General features: G+C 46.3%; 1 protein-coding gene across 2 annotated transcripts in view; it reads right to left on the reverse strand.

Annotated features, from left to right (window-relative positions):
- Nucleotides 1–14,770, reverse strand: part of HTT (huntingtin) — a 1,924,961-nt gene that overhangs the window by 1,687,938 nt on the left and 222,253 nt on the right. For both annotated transcript variants that reach the window (XM_078678546.1, XM_078678545.1), the window contains exons 5-6: nucleotides 1,258–1,337; nucleotides 730–868 (exon numbers count right to left, since the gene is read on the reverse strand). In XM_078678546.1, coding sequence (XP_078534672.1) covers nucleotides 730–868; nucleotides 1,258–1,337 — 219 coding nt within the window. The remainder of the gene's footprint in view (nucleotides 1–729; nucleotides 869–1,257; nucleotides 1,338–14,770) is intronic.

A 14,770-nucleotide genomic window follows, 5' to 3' on the forward strand; every position in this document is an offset into this window, starting at 1 on the left:
CTTTAACTACTTTTAAGATCAAGACATTTCATGGATTGGTACATTGTTCAACTGATTGGTATTGGTGCTGAAGCAGTCCTTTGGTTCAGCAGCAAAAGTAACATTCCGTGTGCCTTGTAATTCAGAGTCCATGTGTGTTCTTAGGTGTATTTGTTAACTCATATGCGGACATCTACATTGCTGGTTTGGGCCTTTTTTGTATAAGAAAAGTGCACTATACCTTTTTGGCAGGCTAAGGGCTAAGCAACCTTGTTTTACTTTGTCATGGTAACATGTTGTTCTACAACTTTTTGCAGTCTTCTGAGTACCTTTTATGCCTATCTTCCTTGAAGATGCAGTTTAACTCTTCATGTGCAGTCTGTTGAACAAAGGGGCTCTCCTCCCAGCTTCATTGTGGTATTTATTTCCAGTACAGATGGAAGTAAATACCCCAATGTCTCCCAACTGCTCCAAAAACCTCCCATAAAAAAGCCTGATATATTTGATTTATCATTGCACGTTTAACAAAAGTGAGCCATGCTGGCTTTGCAAATGCTTGTTGAATATTACTTAAACTTCTTATTGCTCCTAGTGTTCATGCAGCTTATTTACCTCGACCCACCGATTCATATAATGTATACCTTTCTCAGGAATTACAGTCTGCAATGTGACTAATCATCAGTGAAATTCCACCACATATAAAACCATATACTATCTGCTAACAGAAAAATATATCTTGCAACACAGTACCTTGATTTCATTGTCATTTGCAAAGTGACCAAAAGCCGCCATGATTTTGGGGATCGCTGCTGCCAGAGTCTCTTGGACCGATTCTTCATGTCGTTTGCATATTCGGGTGAGGCAGGGCAGTAGGTTCACCAAGTACGGCCTATGTGGAAAGCACAGCTGGTGAAAGGGGTGCAATACAAAGACAACGCAAAGCTTCATACCCTATGACATCGACAACTATCGAACACACATTACAAGCATGCCTGAGGATTCAAATGGGACCTTTAATGAGATTGATAGAATTCTACAAATACGGTCTGCACTGCAAATAATCCACACAAATCAGAAGTAAGGCAACAAGAGTTTGTAAGGGTTAGTGGTACTAAATACATAGATACATTTGAAAATACTGGAAACATTCTTGGATTAGCAATAGCCCAGAGAAGTAACATAACGTTGTTTGGCCTCATCAGCAATTTACAGCATAGCACAACTGTTTTCACTATTCCAAAGCACTCGCCAATGCAAAAAAAAACAACGCACTCTTACCTGCATTTTTGTGGTCGAACCAGATGTGCAAGTTCAGCAAACCTCCAAAGGGCAGCTCTCAAGCTACGGGGTGCACCATTCTGTATAGAGAACAATGCATAATCAATCAATTCTATGGAGACACACTCAAATGTGAGTTAGGAATATAAACATAATTAATCTTAGGTCATTGTTTCAGAAGAATATTATTATTTGCTATTCAAATATGTATATTAAAAGCAAATAGTGATCACAAGGTAATGGACAGCAAAGTATAAATCTTTATCGGAGAGCAAGAAAACCATCTGCAAACTGAAGGGCTGAGCACCCACAATTCAGTGGACGGCCAACAAGTTGCGTATTCAAAGCTACACTAACATCATAACCAGAAAGTCACATGTTTTCAGCAACACACCTTTTACTTCAGTGTAGACACAATAAAAAGTATGCATTAACATTTTTTGTTATTATGCTTTGTACCATGAATACAGAAAAACCCAGCAAATCTTTCTGATGCTGGCATGGCACACATATCATAGATCGGCGCATTGTGTATCATCGAATTGAGCGGACACCTTGACAACCCATAGAGTCAGTCAAAGTCTTTACATGCCAGATCTTTTCTAACTTCTCTGGGCAGCCCCCTACCCTTGTATACAGTACTTTCGGCCTTATGTACCACTCCCCTCCAGCCCACCATTTGAATACTGTGGGCACCTCGGTGCTCCCCCAACTACCAGTCAATGTTTTTCCTGGCCGCGATGAGGGCCACACACCAAAACAGCAGTGTATATTTAGATACGGTTTGGCCCCTTCATACCCTCAGAGTAGGCCACTTCTGGGTTAAGTACACCGGTTCCTACGTGACCATTCAGAGGCACCGCCACACCTGTGACCAAAAAGACTGTATGCATGGACAGTCCCAGAGGTTATGAACTTTGGTCATATCCCCATAAATATTTACCATTATCAGCTCTCCCCATTTGGAATAATGTAGTTTTGGTGTGGTAAGTGTGATGTAGAATTTTAAGTTGCACTAATCGGAATCCTCCAGGTTCATTATTCCAAACTTGTCCCATTGTGCTCTACACTCCGACCACCGGAGCTCCTCCAGAGCGGCAGAATTCAACTGAAGGTCCAACGTCCGCCATCCCCTCTAACCCATTTTATCCCTAGCCTTCTTTCAAATTTGTACGACCAGATCAGTCAAGGAGGAGATACGGTACAGCCTGCACCAGTCATAATTCTTTTTCAGGTATCCGTGAGGGTCCATTAGCCGCCTTTCCGCTCTTAAGGAGGGTTCACGAAGGGGGCGAATGCCAATCATTAACAACCAGCAGCTGTGCTGTCCATTAGTATAAACAGAGGTCAGGGAGGTCAATCCCACTCCCAGATGGATCACTAATCAGCGTTTGTAGTGCAATGCGTGGGTCCCCCAGTTCCACAACAGAGACCGGGTCACTGTGTTCATTGCCTTGAAGAAGTCTTCTGAGACTTCGAAGAGTATGTTCTGGAACAGGTAGAAGAACTTGGGGGAGAATGGTCATTTTAAACAGGGCGGCCTTGCCCATCAGAAATAGTGAGAGTCCTCCAGTGCTTCGCATCCCTCCAGTACTCATCTAGGACTCGTACCAGGTTTTTCTTCAGAAATTCCCCATGATCCCAAATTATGTGAACCAATAGATACCGGAAGCCCTCAGGGGGCACAGCAAATTGGCAGGGCATGTCAATCGGGTAAATGGAAGGGTTACCGACTTTCACCAGCTGATGCGAATCTCAGATTGCCTGCCATACTTGTACAGAATCTCAGGGCCATGTGAATAGAATGCAATGGGTCCGTTAAATACAACAAAACGTCATCTGCGTAGAGGGAGATAATGCCCAACCAGTCTGGATCCCACCACAGTCCCCAATCTGAGCGTCCACTGTGAACAGTAAGGGGGAGAGACAGTATCTCTCTGCCTCGTTCCAGGGAAACTCCTCAGATAATGACTGGTTTTGACAGCCAATGTCTGTCAAATGTAAATAGTAAACGTACCCAGTAGAGGAACTCCTTACTGAACCCCATCTTGCACAAAACCGCCCATATGAAATCCCGCGCAACTGGGTCAAAGGCCTTTTCAGCATCCAGGGCCAGAAACAGTCAGTTTCCCTAGGACTCACTCTGCCGGACACCCAAAGTGCTGCCGCAGGTTTTGACGAGTGGCGCACATGGACATTACGCCCAACTAGTGGGGTTCACCATTTTGTTGATCACCTGTGTCAGATGATTACCCTTAACCTTAGCTAGGATTTTTACTGCAGAGTTTAGTAGGGTGATCGGCCTGTAGGACGCACGAGTTCCGGAGGCTTAATCTTTTATTAAAATTAGGAAGCTAGTGGTGGTCCTCAGGTCCCTGGGTAGACACCCCTCGGCCCTGGATGTGTAAAGCATCCTACATATCAGCTCAGCTGCATGTCTTCCAACACATCTGAAGAACCCAGGGGGAAAGACATTTGGCCCAGGGGTCTTTCCCCTCTGCAGATGATGGAGGAACCTGTGGATCTCTGCAATACTAATCTCCCTGGCTAGAGCCATAGTGCTGTCCCGTCCTAGCACCAGGACGGGTAGATATCTCACAAACGTTTGTAGATCTGCTCTGAATAGATCCACCCCAGGAATATATAGAACTCCACGAGATGAGCTGCAACAGTGTTACAATTTTCTCTGTGGTGCGTACCAACACCCCCTCACTGTTTATTACTTGGTAGATCTAGCACCTTCCTTCCTCATGCCGCGCAAGTCAGGCCACTAATTTCCAGGCTTTATTGCCCACCTCAAATAGCTCAAGTTGTTTAATTCTGTACTGAGCTCTTGCCTCTTTCTGCAGCAAGTATCGATACTCTTACATGGCAAGGGTGATGCTATGTAGTAGGGCAGGGCATAGGTAGGGGGCATACTTCCTTCAAATTCTAACAGTCTCTAATTGAGACCGGTGACATCCCTAAATATATCTGTTGGGTCTGGTGGCTCAGTGGACTAATGAGTCTAATGCAGGGGCCTGTGTTCAACCTCATGGTCACAGGTTCAAATCCCGGCAGGTCCACTCAACCTTTCATCCATCTGAGGTCGATAAAATGAGTACCATTAAGTTAGGTAACAACAAACATCTGTTATTCAGCGCCAAGATACCCGGTAGTGGTGAACGTGCGCTTTACAAATACACATGTTATGTTATAATATCTCCTCTTTTCCCCATTGTGTGACCCGATTTACATCCTTGTAGGCCTCCCATGGCAAAGCTTCAGACAATATCAACCCCACATTTTCAAGTACGATTAAGTAATGAAGGCCAGGAGGTTCCTAGTATTTAAGTCGTCCAGCTCTCATGGGTCCAGCCTCCATGACACCCACCCCCATCGAGAATGATGCCCTAGCCTAGTATAGATCGGAAAGTAATCTGAAATGCCCCTTGGCAAATAGCGGGTGTCTCAATATTACTCCCCATGTTTGGGGAGCGAGGAAGTAGTCTAATCTGGATATGAAACTAGCTGCTCCCACTGTTTAGGAATACTGTCAGCCTGTGGGGTGAGCTTCCTGCCAGATATCCAGCAGTCCCATAGCATTGGAGAAGGCAATCATACATGTATCCCCAACTGGATGCATAATCCTAACACCTTTCAAGGTGACATTGAGATCCCCTCCTATGAGCCTGGTTACCTCTGGAATATGTACGGCCAGGTCCCAGAGTTTCTGGAGATTTCCGATTGAAGACCAGGTGGGAAGTTCCAAGAAGCAATCGCTATCCATTCCCACTTCATTCAGCTAGGATTGTTGCATTACAATCGCCTGGATCAATCCATATCCTAGAAATAAACAGCAGGAGCAATTTCTTGATGAATATGCCCACTCTACGAGTCTGTGGAGAAACCTGAATGTACCAGTACCATATAGCAGCCCGTCTACAGGAATGCACAGTTGTGCCCACTAAGTGAGTCTACTGCAATAAGATTATGTCTGGGTTGTATCTAAAGAGAAAGCGGGACACCAACGCTCTCTTTAACCTATTCTCCAAGCTGTTCAAGTCTAGAAGAGCAGAGCAAGTCCCTGCCTCTGTGTATCAGGTGCAATCTTTGCTCATGTCCTAAAGATAAGAATGGAGTCTCCTGGGTGTCGTAGCCTGCCTCTACATGCGTGTATCAGCTCCAGTGCCAGACCCCATAAAGCACTCGCCCAATCTTCTACCCCCCAAATACCTGTGGTGACTGTTGCTCTCCCTACCCCAAGGTCACACCTGTTTAATTCTTAGCGTCTGCCAATCTTGCTCCCCTTCTACAGGACGTGCAGAGTTTGCCCAAGTCCCAAGTGTCACCACTAGTCCCAACACATCTCACCTCTGGTTGCCATGACCTCCTGCATGAGCATCAATCACCATCAGTCCCATATTTGGCTCAGGGCCCACCAGTGTTTCCTAGAGACATTGCGGCTTGTTCACTGTTGGAAGTGGGGTCCTTATCCCTCAGTGGTGCCACCAAATGCTGGAGGTCCCCGACCCCTCGTTTCAACGTTAGGCTAAGTAAGGACACCGTCCGAGATAGCCCTGCTCACCCCCTTAGTAGCTTGGCACGAGCAGCCAGGCTTATCTTCAAGGCACGAGTGAGCAGTATGTGCAACCACACTCACAGCAACCCAATGATGTCACCACAAATAGACTCCACACAGGTTTTTATAAAATGAGTATAATCTTTATATAAGAAGTTATAAGATATGACCACACAATACAAAACCAACATATTAAAATGGGTAGTATTTCTTCCGGTGCGTTGGTAGGTTGTAATCCCAACCACCGCTTCCAACCAACAGTTAAGCTCACTTCTAACAGTTTCCAAAAGGTTAGGCAAGTCGTATTGCTAGAATCACACATGTTGCAAAAGAAAGAAGTACTGCAATGCGTAACGATATTCTCTTGCAATGTGCAACAGAGAAACCATGCCATACGTAGCACCACAGTCATGTACTTTGCAATAGAAGGAATAATTCAATATGTATCACTACCAGCATGCCCTGTACTAGGAAGAAACGAACTAATGCGCCACATAACAATCATGCACTGTGCAAGGGAAAAATAACGCAGTGCGTAGCGCACCAAGCATGTAGTTCGTCAGGCACAAATGAGGTCAGGCATCATACAACAGTTCGATAGTTCGTTAGCAGCAATAATGCAAAGGTAATACGACAGTTTAGGTGCTCCGTTAACACTGCCCCCTACATGGATCAATGATGTCACTCGGGCTCCAGTACTGCCCCTCGTTGGGTCAGCACGGGCCGAGGGCCAAGCCGAAGCAAAAGGCTCGCGCAGCTGACAAAAGCGAGAGGCCGAGAGTGACCACCAGGGCCCGCACCCCACCCCACCCCAGGTGGTGATCCACGTTATCACAGGGGGCGCGACCCCACCCTTCTCTGGTACTTCAGCGACTTAGGCCTTGATCCAGAACTCCATCACGGGGTACGGCGAGCTCGGGCAGGCAGCTCAGCTACTCCGGGGCTGCCGGTCTGGGCCGCTGCTGTTTCACTCCGAGGGCCCAATGACCTGGCCCTCCTTCCGGTGGTCTCAGCTAACACCGAGTCCCGCCCTCAGCACTGTGGAGACTTACTTCGAAATTGGTGCACACACTACCCTGGCCCTCCTCACCAGCACCTCAGGTTGCACCACGACTCAGCTTACTACTGGGTGCCCCCGATCACAAGGCACTACTTCTGAGGGTATCAAGCTGCAAAAGCACGCGCACACCGCGTTGCTTGGGACTTCTCCGGAAAGGTTTATGTTCCTGTGTTTCCAAACAGGGAGCCAGATCACCTCGGGCCCTTGGGGTTACAAGACACAGCACAAAGCACAGTCTTCTTCAAGCGGGGGACCCAGCGCCTCCAAGCACAGTGTCAACAGCCTCTCCCTTGGTTAGAACAGCAAACTGCAGGACAGCCCCAGATCACGAAGCAAGGATTGGTCTTTCCACAGCAGTCTCTTCAGTTGCTCCTTCTTTAGCAGAGGTTCCTCTTGACCACAGTATGGGTCCAAGCCATTTCAGTCTCAATTCATCTCAGTTTCATTCCATTATTTAGGGGTTTCAGCTCTCATAGTTATACCCCTTAATGTCTTTGAAGTATGTTTGTTATCAGGGGTCCCTGACCCCTCCCTAAATCAGTTCTGGGTGCCTCCCTCCCAGTGTCACCTTTCTCCCTTTGATACTGGGGGTCTGGATCCTTAAATCAATTAACCTATCTCCTGCTGAGTGATTATCACACCAGCCCATGCCTTTTCACCTCCCGGACTTCTCCTCCGCCTTCTCTCCAAATGCAGGGCAGCCTGTTGCTATCTCAACCCCGCCCTGGGTCAAGACCTCTCCCAGCTCCTCTCACCTCCAGATCAAGACAGTCAATCCACATTTCAGCAGAGACACACAGAAATGCTTAAAGCACAAAACTCAGCCACTTTCTAAAAGAGTGGTTTCTGAAGACACAGTGACAAAACCACCTTCACAGAACGAGGTGTTATGACACTCTGAGTTCATACATACTAAACTTCACCTCTCCATTATAAACTTACAGGAAACTAGGCTAACAAACACTACCCAGCCTCCCCATTCTGTCCTATGGGCAGGATGGCCTTTCAGCAGTGCAAAACTAATTGGAGTGTTTTTCAATGTCAGGACATAACACACACCTTAGGATATGTCCTGCCTTTGTCCTACACTGCACCCTGCCCAAGGATTACCCACGACCGATCACAGGGGTGCCCAATGTGTATGCAAAAGAAAAAGACAGGCCTGACAAGTGGTTGCCCTTGTCAGGACAACATGCTAACTTAGAAAACTGAGTGCAGGCCCTACACTGCAGGCCTTAGTTCCCTTTTCCGTGCGCCTTTACTAGCCCTGGCACACAGTGCACATCACTAGGGACTTTACTAGTAAGGCCAACATACCAATCATGGCTAACCAATTACCATTACATTTTACATAGGGAACACTTGTACTTTGACACTGATCAGCAGTGACAAAGTACCCAAAGCATCTAAATTAGCAACTCTATGTCAGGAAAACGGTCTAGGGGGAAAGCAAAAAGTTTAGGGAACTTTAGCCAAAAAGGCCAAGTCCTAATGTCGCCCAAACAGATGGGCGAGTGCGCAGACTCCCCGAATCGGCTCTTGTGCTTGTCGCTATCCCTCCAGTCAACCCCAAGCCCAGGGGAGGAACAGAACCAGTATTTCCCACCATCCAAGGTTCGCAGTTTCACTGGAAATTGCATCCAATGTTGCAGATTATGTTTTCTTAGTTCATGTTTGACCTTATCGAACAACCATCATTTCAATTGCACCTACTACATGAAATCCATTAACCATATGACTGTTCAGTTTTCAAAGTGGAGCGGGCCCGGTTGATGAGCCACTCCGAGTAGATCATCAAGATCCTTTAAATTTAGGCTATTACGGCCTTGGATGTGACCTGGACTCTAGAGGTGCCCCCGGTCCTCTGTGGGCCCGCGCCACCGCAAACTTTGGGGAGAATTTGCTATTTACCCTTATGGATATGAAGTCTTTGATGAATTTTCTCACATCTGTTCCTTCTGTTTTCTCAGGTATCCCCACAAATCGTACATTATTGCAGCAGGAACTGTCCTCCGGGTCCTCTGCCTACCATGATGCTGTGAAGTGATCTCTTTCAGCAGGCGAACTCTTGCGCTAAGGTCTTGATAAAGAAGTCATGGTCTTTCAGGAAGGTTTCCAGGGAAGTCACAGTCTGCAATCTTCACCATATCAGCCCGAATCAGGGTGACATGCACTACCACAGTTTTGATTTTCATCTTAAAGGCCGACCTGGATGACTGGATGGCTTGAAGAAGTTCTTTAAGCATGGGCCCAGGTCTTCCATGGCTGCACGCTCCACCTTCACCACGTGGTCCCACCGCAGGCCCTCCAGCATTCCAAAAAGCATATTACTCCATGCAGTTGACGTGGGACACCTTAGGGATTTTGTCCCTCACCATGGAAGCTCACCACACAGGCCTCCCCAACTCCTCCAGAGGCTCCCTAAATCCAGGCCTTGGTCTCGGATGTCCTACCCAAGACCCAGAGGGCACCCCATCTCTATGTAATGGGGGAGAGAGGAGTGATCTCCGTCTTTTCCCTGCGGGGGCCTCTCCAGTCCTCCTGGTGGTGTGTTCTCACTGCCAGACCCCGTAGAGGGAGGAGGAGATCATACACAGAGAGAATACAACCTCCCTGAGATTTCTTGGTCCACAGCTCCGGCTGAGGCCCAGTGGCTCGCCACCCGGGTACGGTTCCTTACTGCACGTTCAGCTGCTCTCATGGCTCCAGTGACAGCACTGCTGGACAGGGGCAAAAGAGGGACACCGCTCACCCAATCTAGCGGTGTCTCGGGCCCAGCCGCAATTTTGGGCAAGCAACACGCCAGTAGAATCGCTTCTGTACAGGATCTTACAGCCATCCCCGGGGGCCACTCGCCTCACCAGCCACTGACTGGTGAGTGAGCACAGAGGACAAGGAATGGACCGCACGGCGAGTCATTGCTAACATTGCTGGGAGCCATGCTATGCTATGGGATTTGAAGATCGCATGGCGACCCGAAGGCATCTTAGTGCTAGTAAGGATATGATCCACAGCAAGAAAGATCAGCAGTCGACAGAGGTCAAGGCTAAAAGAGCCAGGGTTTGAGGGCTTTATAAAAATGCAGCTCAGTGTCTAAAGTCCTGATGGCCAGGGGAGAGAGTTCCAGAGCTAAGCTACATTAAAGCTAAATGAGATTTTAACTACAGGGATGTTGACCAAATGCAAGTTGGAGGAATGGAGTGTTCTATTGAGAACATAAGGGGTAACGATCTGTTGAAGCATGGGAGGAACTTTCCCATGAAGGGCTCTATGAGCAATGCACAAGGACTTAAACTCAACTCTTTGAGCAACATGGAGCCAGTAAAGATCCAGCCTTCCATTTTGATTGGGACCTGGGAATTCCCAAAAGCATGCTTGCGGTCGCATTTTGAACAACTTGTAATTTGCTATCTCAGCGTCCAGGCAATGGCACCTAAAAATCATGTATTCCTGCAAGGTGAGCACACCAAAGGGAAGGCCCATGCCTCCCACACACATTTCTGCTATCTAAGAAGTGAATAGAGCACAAAATAAAGTACTGACCATTAAGTGAAAGAAGTTATCTGCAAAACAATAAACAACAATTAACAAATGAAGATTAAAAACCTTCATTAGAAAAACGAACGTGAGTGAAATACTATAGACTTAGCACAGACTTTAGATGGTAATGACTGGATCATAGTACCATTTGACAAGAAATGCCAGCTTCAAGTTAGAAGTAAAAACATGAGAGAGAGGTCAAGCGCTATCAAATACAGACTAATGGTAGAAAAACAACCTCAAACTTATAGCCACTCACTAAACAAATATTAAACACTGAAATATAGCCAATGAAATACTGCAGACTAAGAGTACTGATGAACAAGTACTATAGGACGTAAAATATCAACACAAACAGGTTAGTGATGACTGAATACTGATGAAAGACCAAGCCACTGCAGAGATTACAAAGGCCTTGCTTATAAGTGGACTATATGGGGGTGAGGTATTTCTCATACATGGCAAATACCATTACCTAAAATTGAGGTACTTAACTAAATTGGCAAATAACTCCTATTCCAAGGTTCTCACTTGAAAATGAGACATTGTATGAGGAATGGGTGTTTGAAATGTCAAGCTCTGCATATTTTGTCTTTTTCTGGGGCTTTTCACCCAATACATTTCAGCAAGCTTGACATGTTGAAACTCAATTAAAAAAAATGGGTTATGACAATCATCGCACAAATAGGAACTCAACATTCAACTCAATCAGGGCCAAAGGTGAGACCGATAGCTAAGTATGGGCTATCGGATAGGCTTCACAGTCAGCAACAAGATCACCTTTAGCCACTTCCCCCCACTCACGTGAACGGACCACTCCATCGTACACTTCTAGATCAACTCGCCCCACTCCAGCAAACAGAAGCCAGCCATCAACATCAGCCGTAACTGGAACAACAAAGCAGAGGGAGACTGGAGCCACACCCTCAGATCCAACTAGCATATACTCACTGATGACCTCAGACTGACCTAACCACATTCAACAACTAGATCTCAGACTGCGCCAACACTTTGGCTACCTCGAAGAAAATCAGGTAAACAAGAACTGCCCCTCCAAGCATGCTGGTACATGGAAGACCTAAGAGACTCCAGGTGCTACTGCAAACAACTAAAAAGAAGAAGTAGAACTAGCCCAGATGACATCTCTAGAGATGCCTACAAATCCACACTCGGAAGGTACTATGCCCAGGTTAAAGAAACCAGGAAAACAGATATCGTACTGAAACTAGAATCTTGCTCTAACACCGGCAAAGAACTTTTCAACACTGTCAGAGATTTTACCAATATGTCAGCAAACACCAACTCTATTACCCTCTCACAGGACTCTGCGACAACCTCTCTGACATCTTCCAAAACAAAATACTCAAGATGTACACTCATTTTGCACCCCAGCCCACTGCAGAGGACATCATCACACAAACACCCATAACAACCACCACCAAGAAAGCCCACCATCTAACAAACTGAAGTCCCTTCAGCACAGAAGACACAGCCAGAATTTTGAAGACCATCTAATCAGGATCCTCACAGAGCCCAGCCCTCGCCACATGAACAACCAGGGAAGAATCCTGATCTGCCCCAACCTCACCACCATCATCAACTATCCCATCTTTAGCACAACCTTCCCAGATAGCTGGAACATCCATAAGTCACAGCTCCATTTGAAGAAATACACCTCAGACCCGAAAGAACTCTGCAACTACAGACCCACCTGGCTACTCCATTTCCCGTCAAAAGCCTGGAAAAAGAGATCAGCAGGCAACTCTCCCATCTAGAACAGCACCACCTCAAGGACATCACCCAGTCAGGGTTCTACAGCAATCACAGCATGGGCACTGACCTTCTGCCACCAACAGACAACATCCGGTCCATCGTGGATCAAGGTGAAACCGCCACTCTCAACCTCCTTGACCACTCAGCGGCCTTCAACACCGTTTTCTATGGCACCCTCATCGCTAGACTCCAGGACTCACGAATTCAAGGGCCGGACCTGAGATGGATTGCCTCCTTCCTCTCCAACAGAACTCAAAGAGCCAGATTCTCCCCTACACTTCCAAACCCAAGAAGCTCATCTGCATAGTCCCCCAGGGATCCTCCCTCATCCCAACCCTTTACAATGTTTACATGGCATCCCTTGACTGCATCGTAACAGCCCAAGGCAACAACATTGTCTCCTACACTAACACACAGCTCATCCTCTTCCTCACCGACGAGAATAACACCACCAGGATTAACTTTACTTCCTGCATGACCACCGTGTCCAGCTGGATGAGAGATAACAACCTTAAACTCAACTCGAACAAAACAGAGATCCTGACCTTTAGAAACAGGTGCTCCTCATGGGGGCAATCTAAACTAGGTCTCACCACTTCTGACCATGCCAGAAACCTCAGCATCATTCTTGGACACAAACTCATGACAAATTAACAAGCTCCTGTTGCTTCATTCTCGGAATGCTTAGGAATATTTCAAATGGCTCCACATGCACACTAGGCACACAGTCACCCAGGGCATCATAACTAGCAAACTTGTCTATGGCAATGCGCTCTACATCACGATCTCCAACCAGCTCGCACAAAGACTCCATACCATCCAAAACATCACCGCCAGACTCATCCTAGACATCCCCAAGAGAGCTCACATCAATCCCTACTGTAGTGAGGACTGGGCCTTGTTGCGCACATTGATATGATAGCATAGGCTTATTAGAAGTTTAAACGTCATTTTACCTTTTTGCCGCTTTTGCACACAACACTGCATATAACTGTTGTTGTAAGTTAGGCTGCGTGAAATGCTTCACATGAGAATGACTTGTTTTCAGCATCCCTAGACTTACATCATGACTCTAGTCTGCACACTGAGTGCTAAAGCCTCCAAGGTTATCATAACAAGGTAGCTGTTGTTCAGGCTGATCGGCTCACTTTTTAGCCATAACGTACATGCAGCTGCAGTCAACGTGATTCTGGCGCCTTTAATATTGCACTGTAAGCATGATTTCAGACACTTGGAAGAATCCCATTTTTCCAGAGAGACAGAGAGCTTTTGCAGATCCTGATGTGATTCACACCTGCTGATCTTGGAGGTCCAAGCAAGCCTAAGAGACCTTCTATATTTTATTAAACATAGTTCCTACCTATGGAGGGTGATTTACTAGGCACTATAGGACCTATTTTCACCATCATTGTAATATGATTTCTCTTTTAGTGTTTTATGGAATTGTAACAATGCAGATCATATTATTTCTAATCATATGTCTGCGTAAGTTAGCAAAGATACAGCATCGTAGAGCACGTCGTTAAAATAAATATTTTAACCTTTCACGTGTCTCTTTTTACTCCTGTTGTGGACTGGTATGAGAGTATAACGAAAGAGTGTTCTTGCTTCCCACCATTCCGGAGTATAAACCAAGTCGCATGTTCTGGGTTGTCTAATCATTGGTTCCTTTGCTGTAGGACGAAGAGCTAATGTGACACTGATGCTAGCTAGTTAGGGTTTCTAGGTACTAAGGTGAGTTTTTTGGTACAACACAATTCACTGAGGTCCTGGTTCTCTGTGGACAGTTCTGTGTAGGAGCAGGATCCCTGCAACACTACCTCACTGAACTACACTGGCTACCAATCCAGAAACACAGCTATTTCAAACTGTTCATCCACGCCTACAAAGCCCTCCACAACGGACCAGCATAGGTCAATGACCTACTTCAACTCTACCACCCACCAATCCAAAATAGATATGCTCTACCTCGGTCACCCTAGCACAGAGCCCTACATCTACAGAAGCAAGTCACGAAGGCGCTCCTTCATCGCCATGAAGAACTGGAATTAACTTCCCTAACACATCAGGGTAGATCCTTTGCTACTCAACTTCCGCAAGAAACTAAAGACCTGGCTGTTCAACTAGAGGCTACGCCAGGCTCCAATGCCTGAATACCCTCACGGGTGATAATTTTCACCATACGGATTGATTTAACAATGCCTAAATGTAGTAGAAAAAAACTGATACAATAGCATAGAACAATAACACTCTACACTATCACCTTCAGCAGATTCCAAGCAACTCTTTATATTGTTCCTAACAACATAATGAGCCTCATGCACTTATGCACAACTGTGTTATTTTACTGGGAGCCCAGGATTGACCTGTAATAACCACCTTGTATAGACATACTGACCATGTCTCTGAGTGGTTAATAGACAGCTTGCACGCATGCCTGTTTAATGAGAAGTGCCCCAGCTTTTAAGTGACAACTTAGGACTACTAGGTCCTGAGACACCTAGCCCGAATAAGGTAGAACCAAGATTCCTGCCTACATCAGTCCTACCTTCAAGATAGTTTAGCTATTATAGACTCTC

The sequence above is a fragment of the Lissotriton helveticus genome, chromosome 2_2 (assembly GCF_964261635.1).
Source record: "Lissotriton helveticus chromosome 2_2, aLisHel1.1, whole genome shotgun sequence".
Lineage (NCBI taxonomy): Eukaryota > Metazoa > Chordata > Amphibia > Caudata > Salamandridae > Lissotriton > Lissotriton helveticus.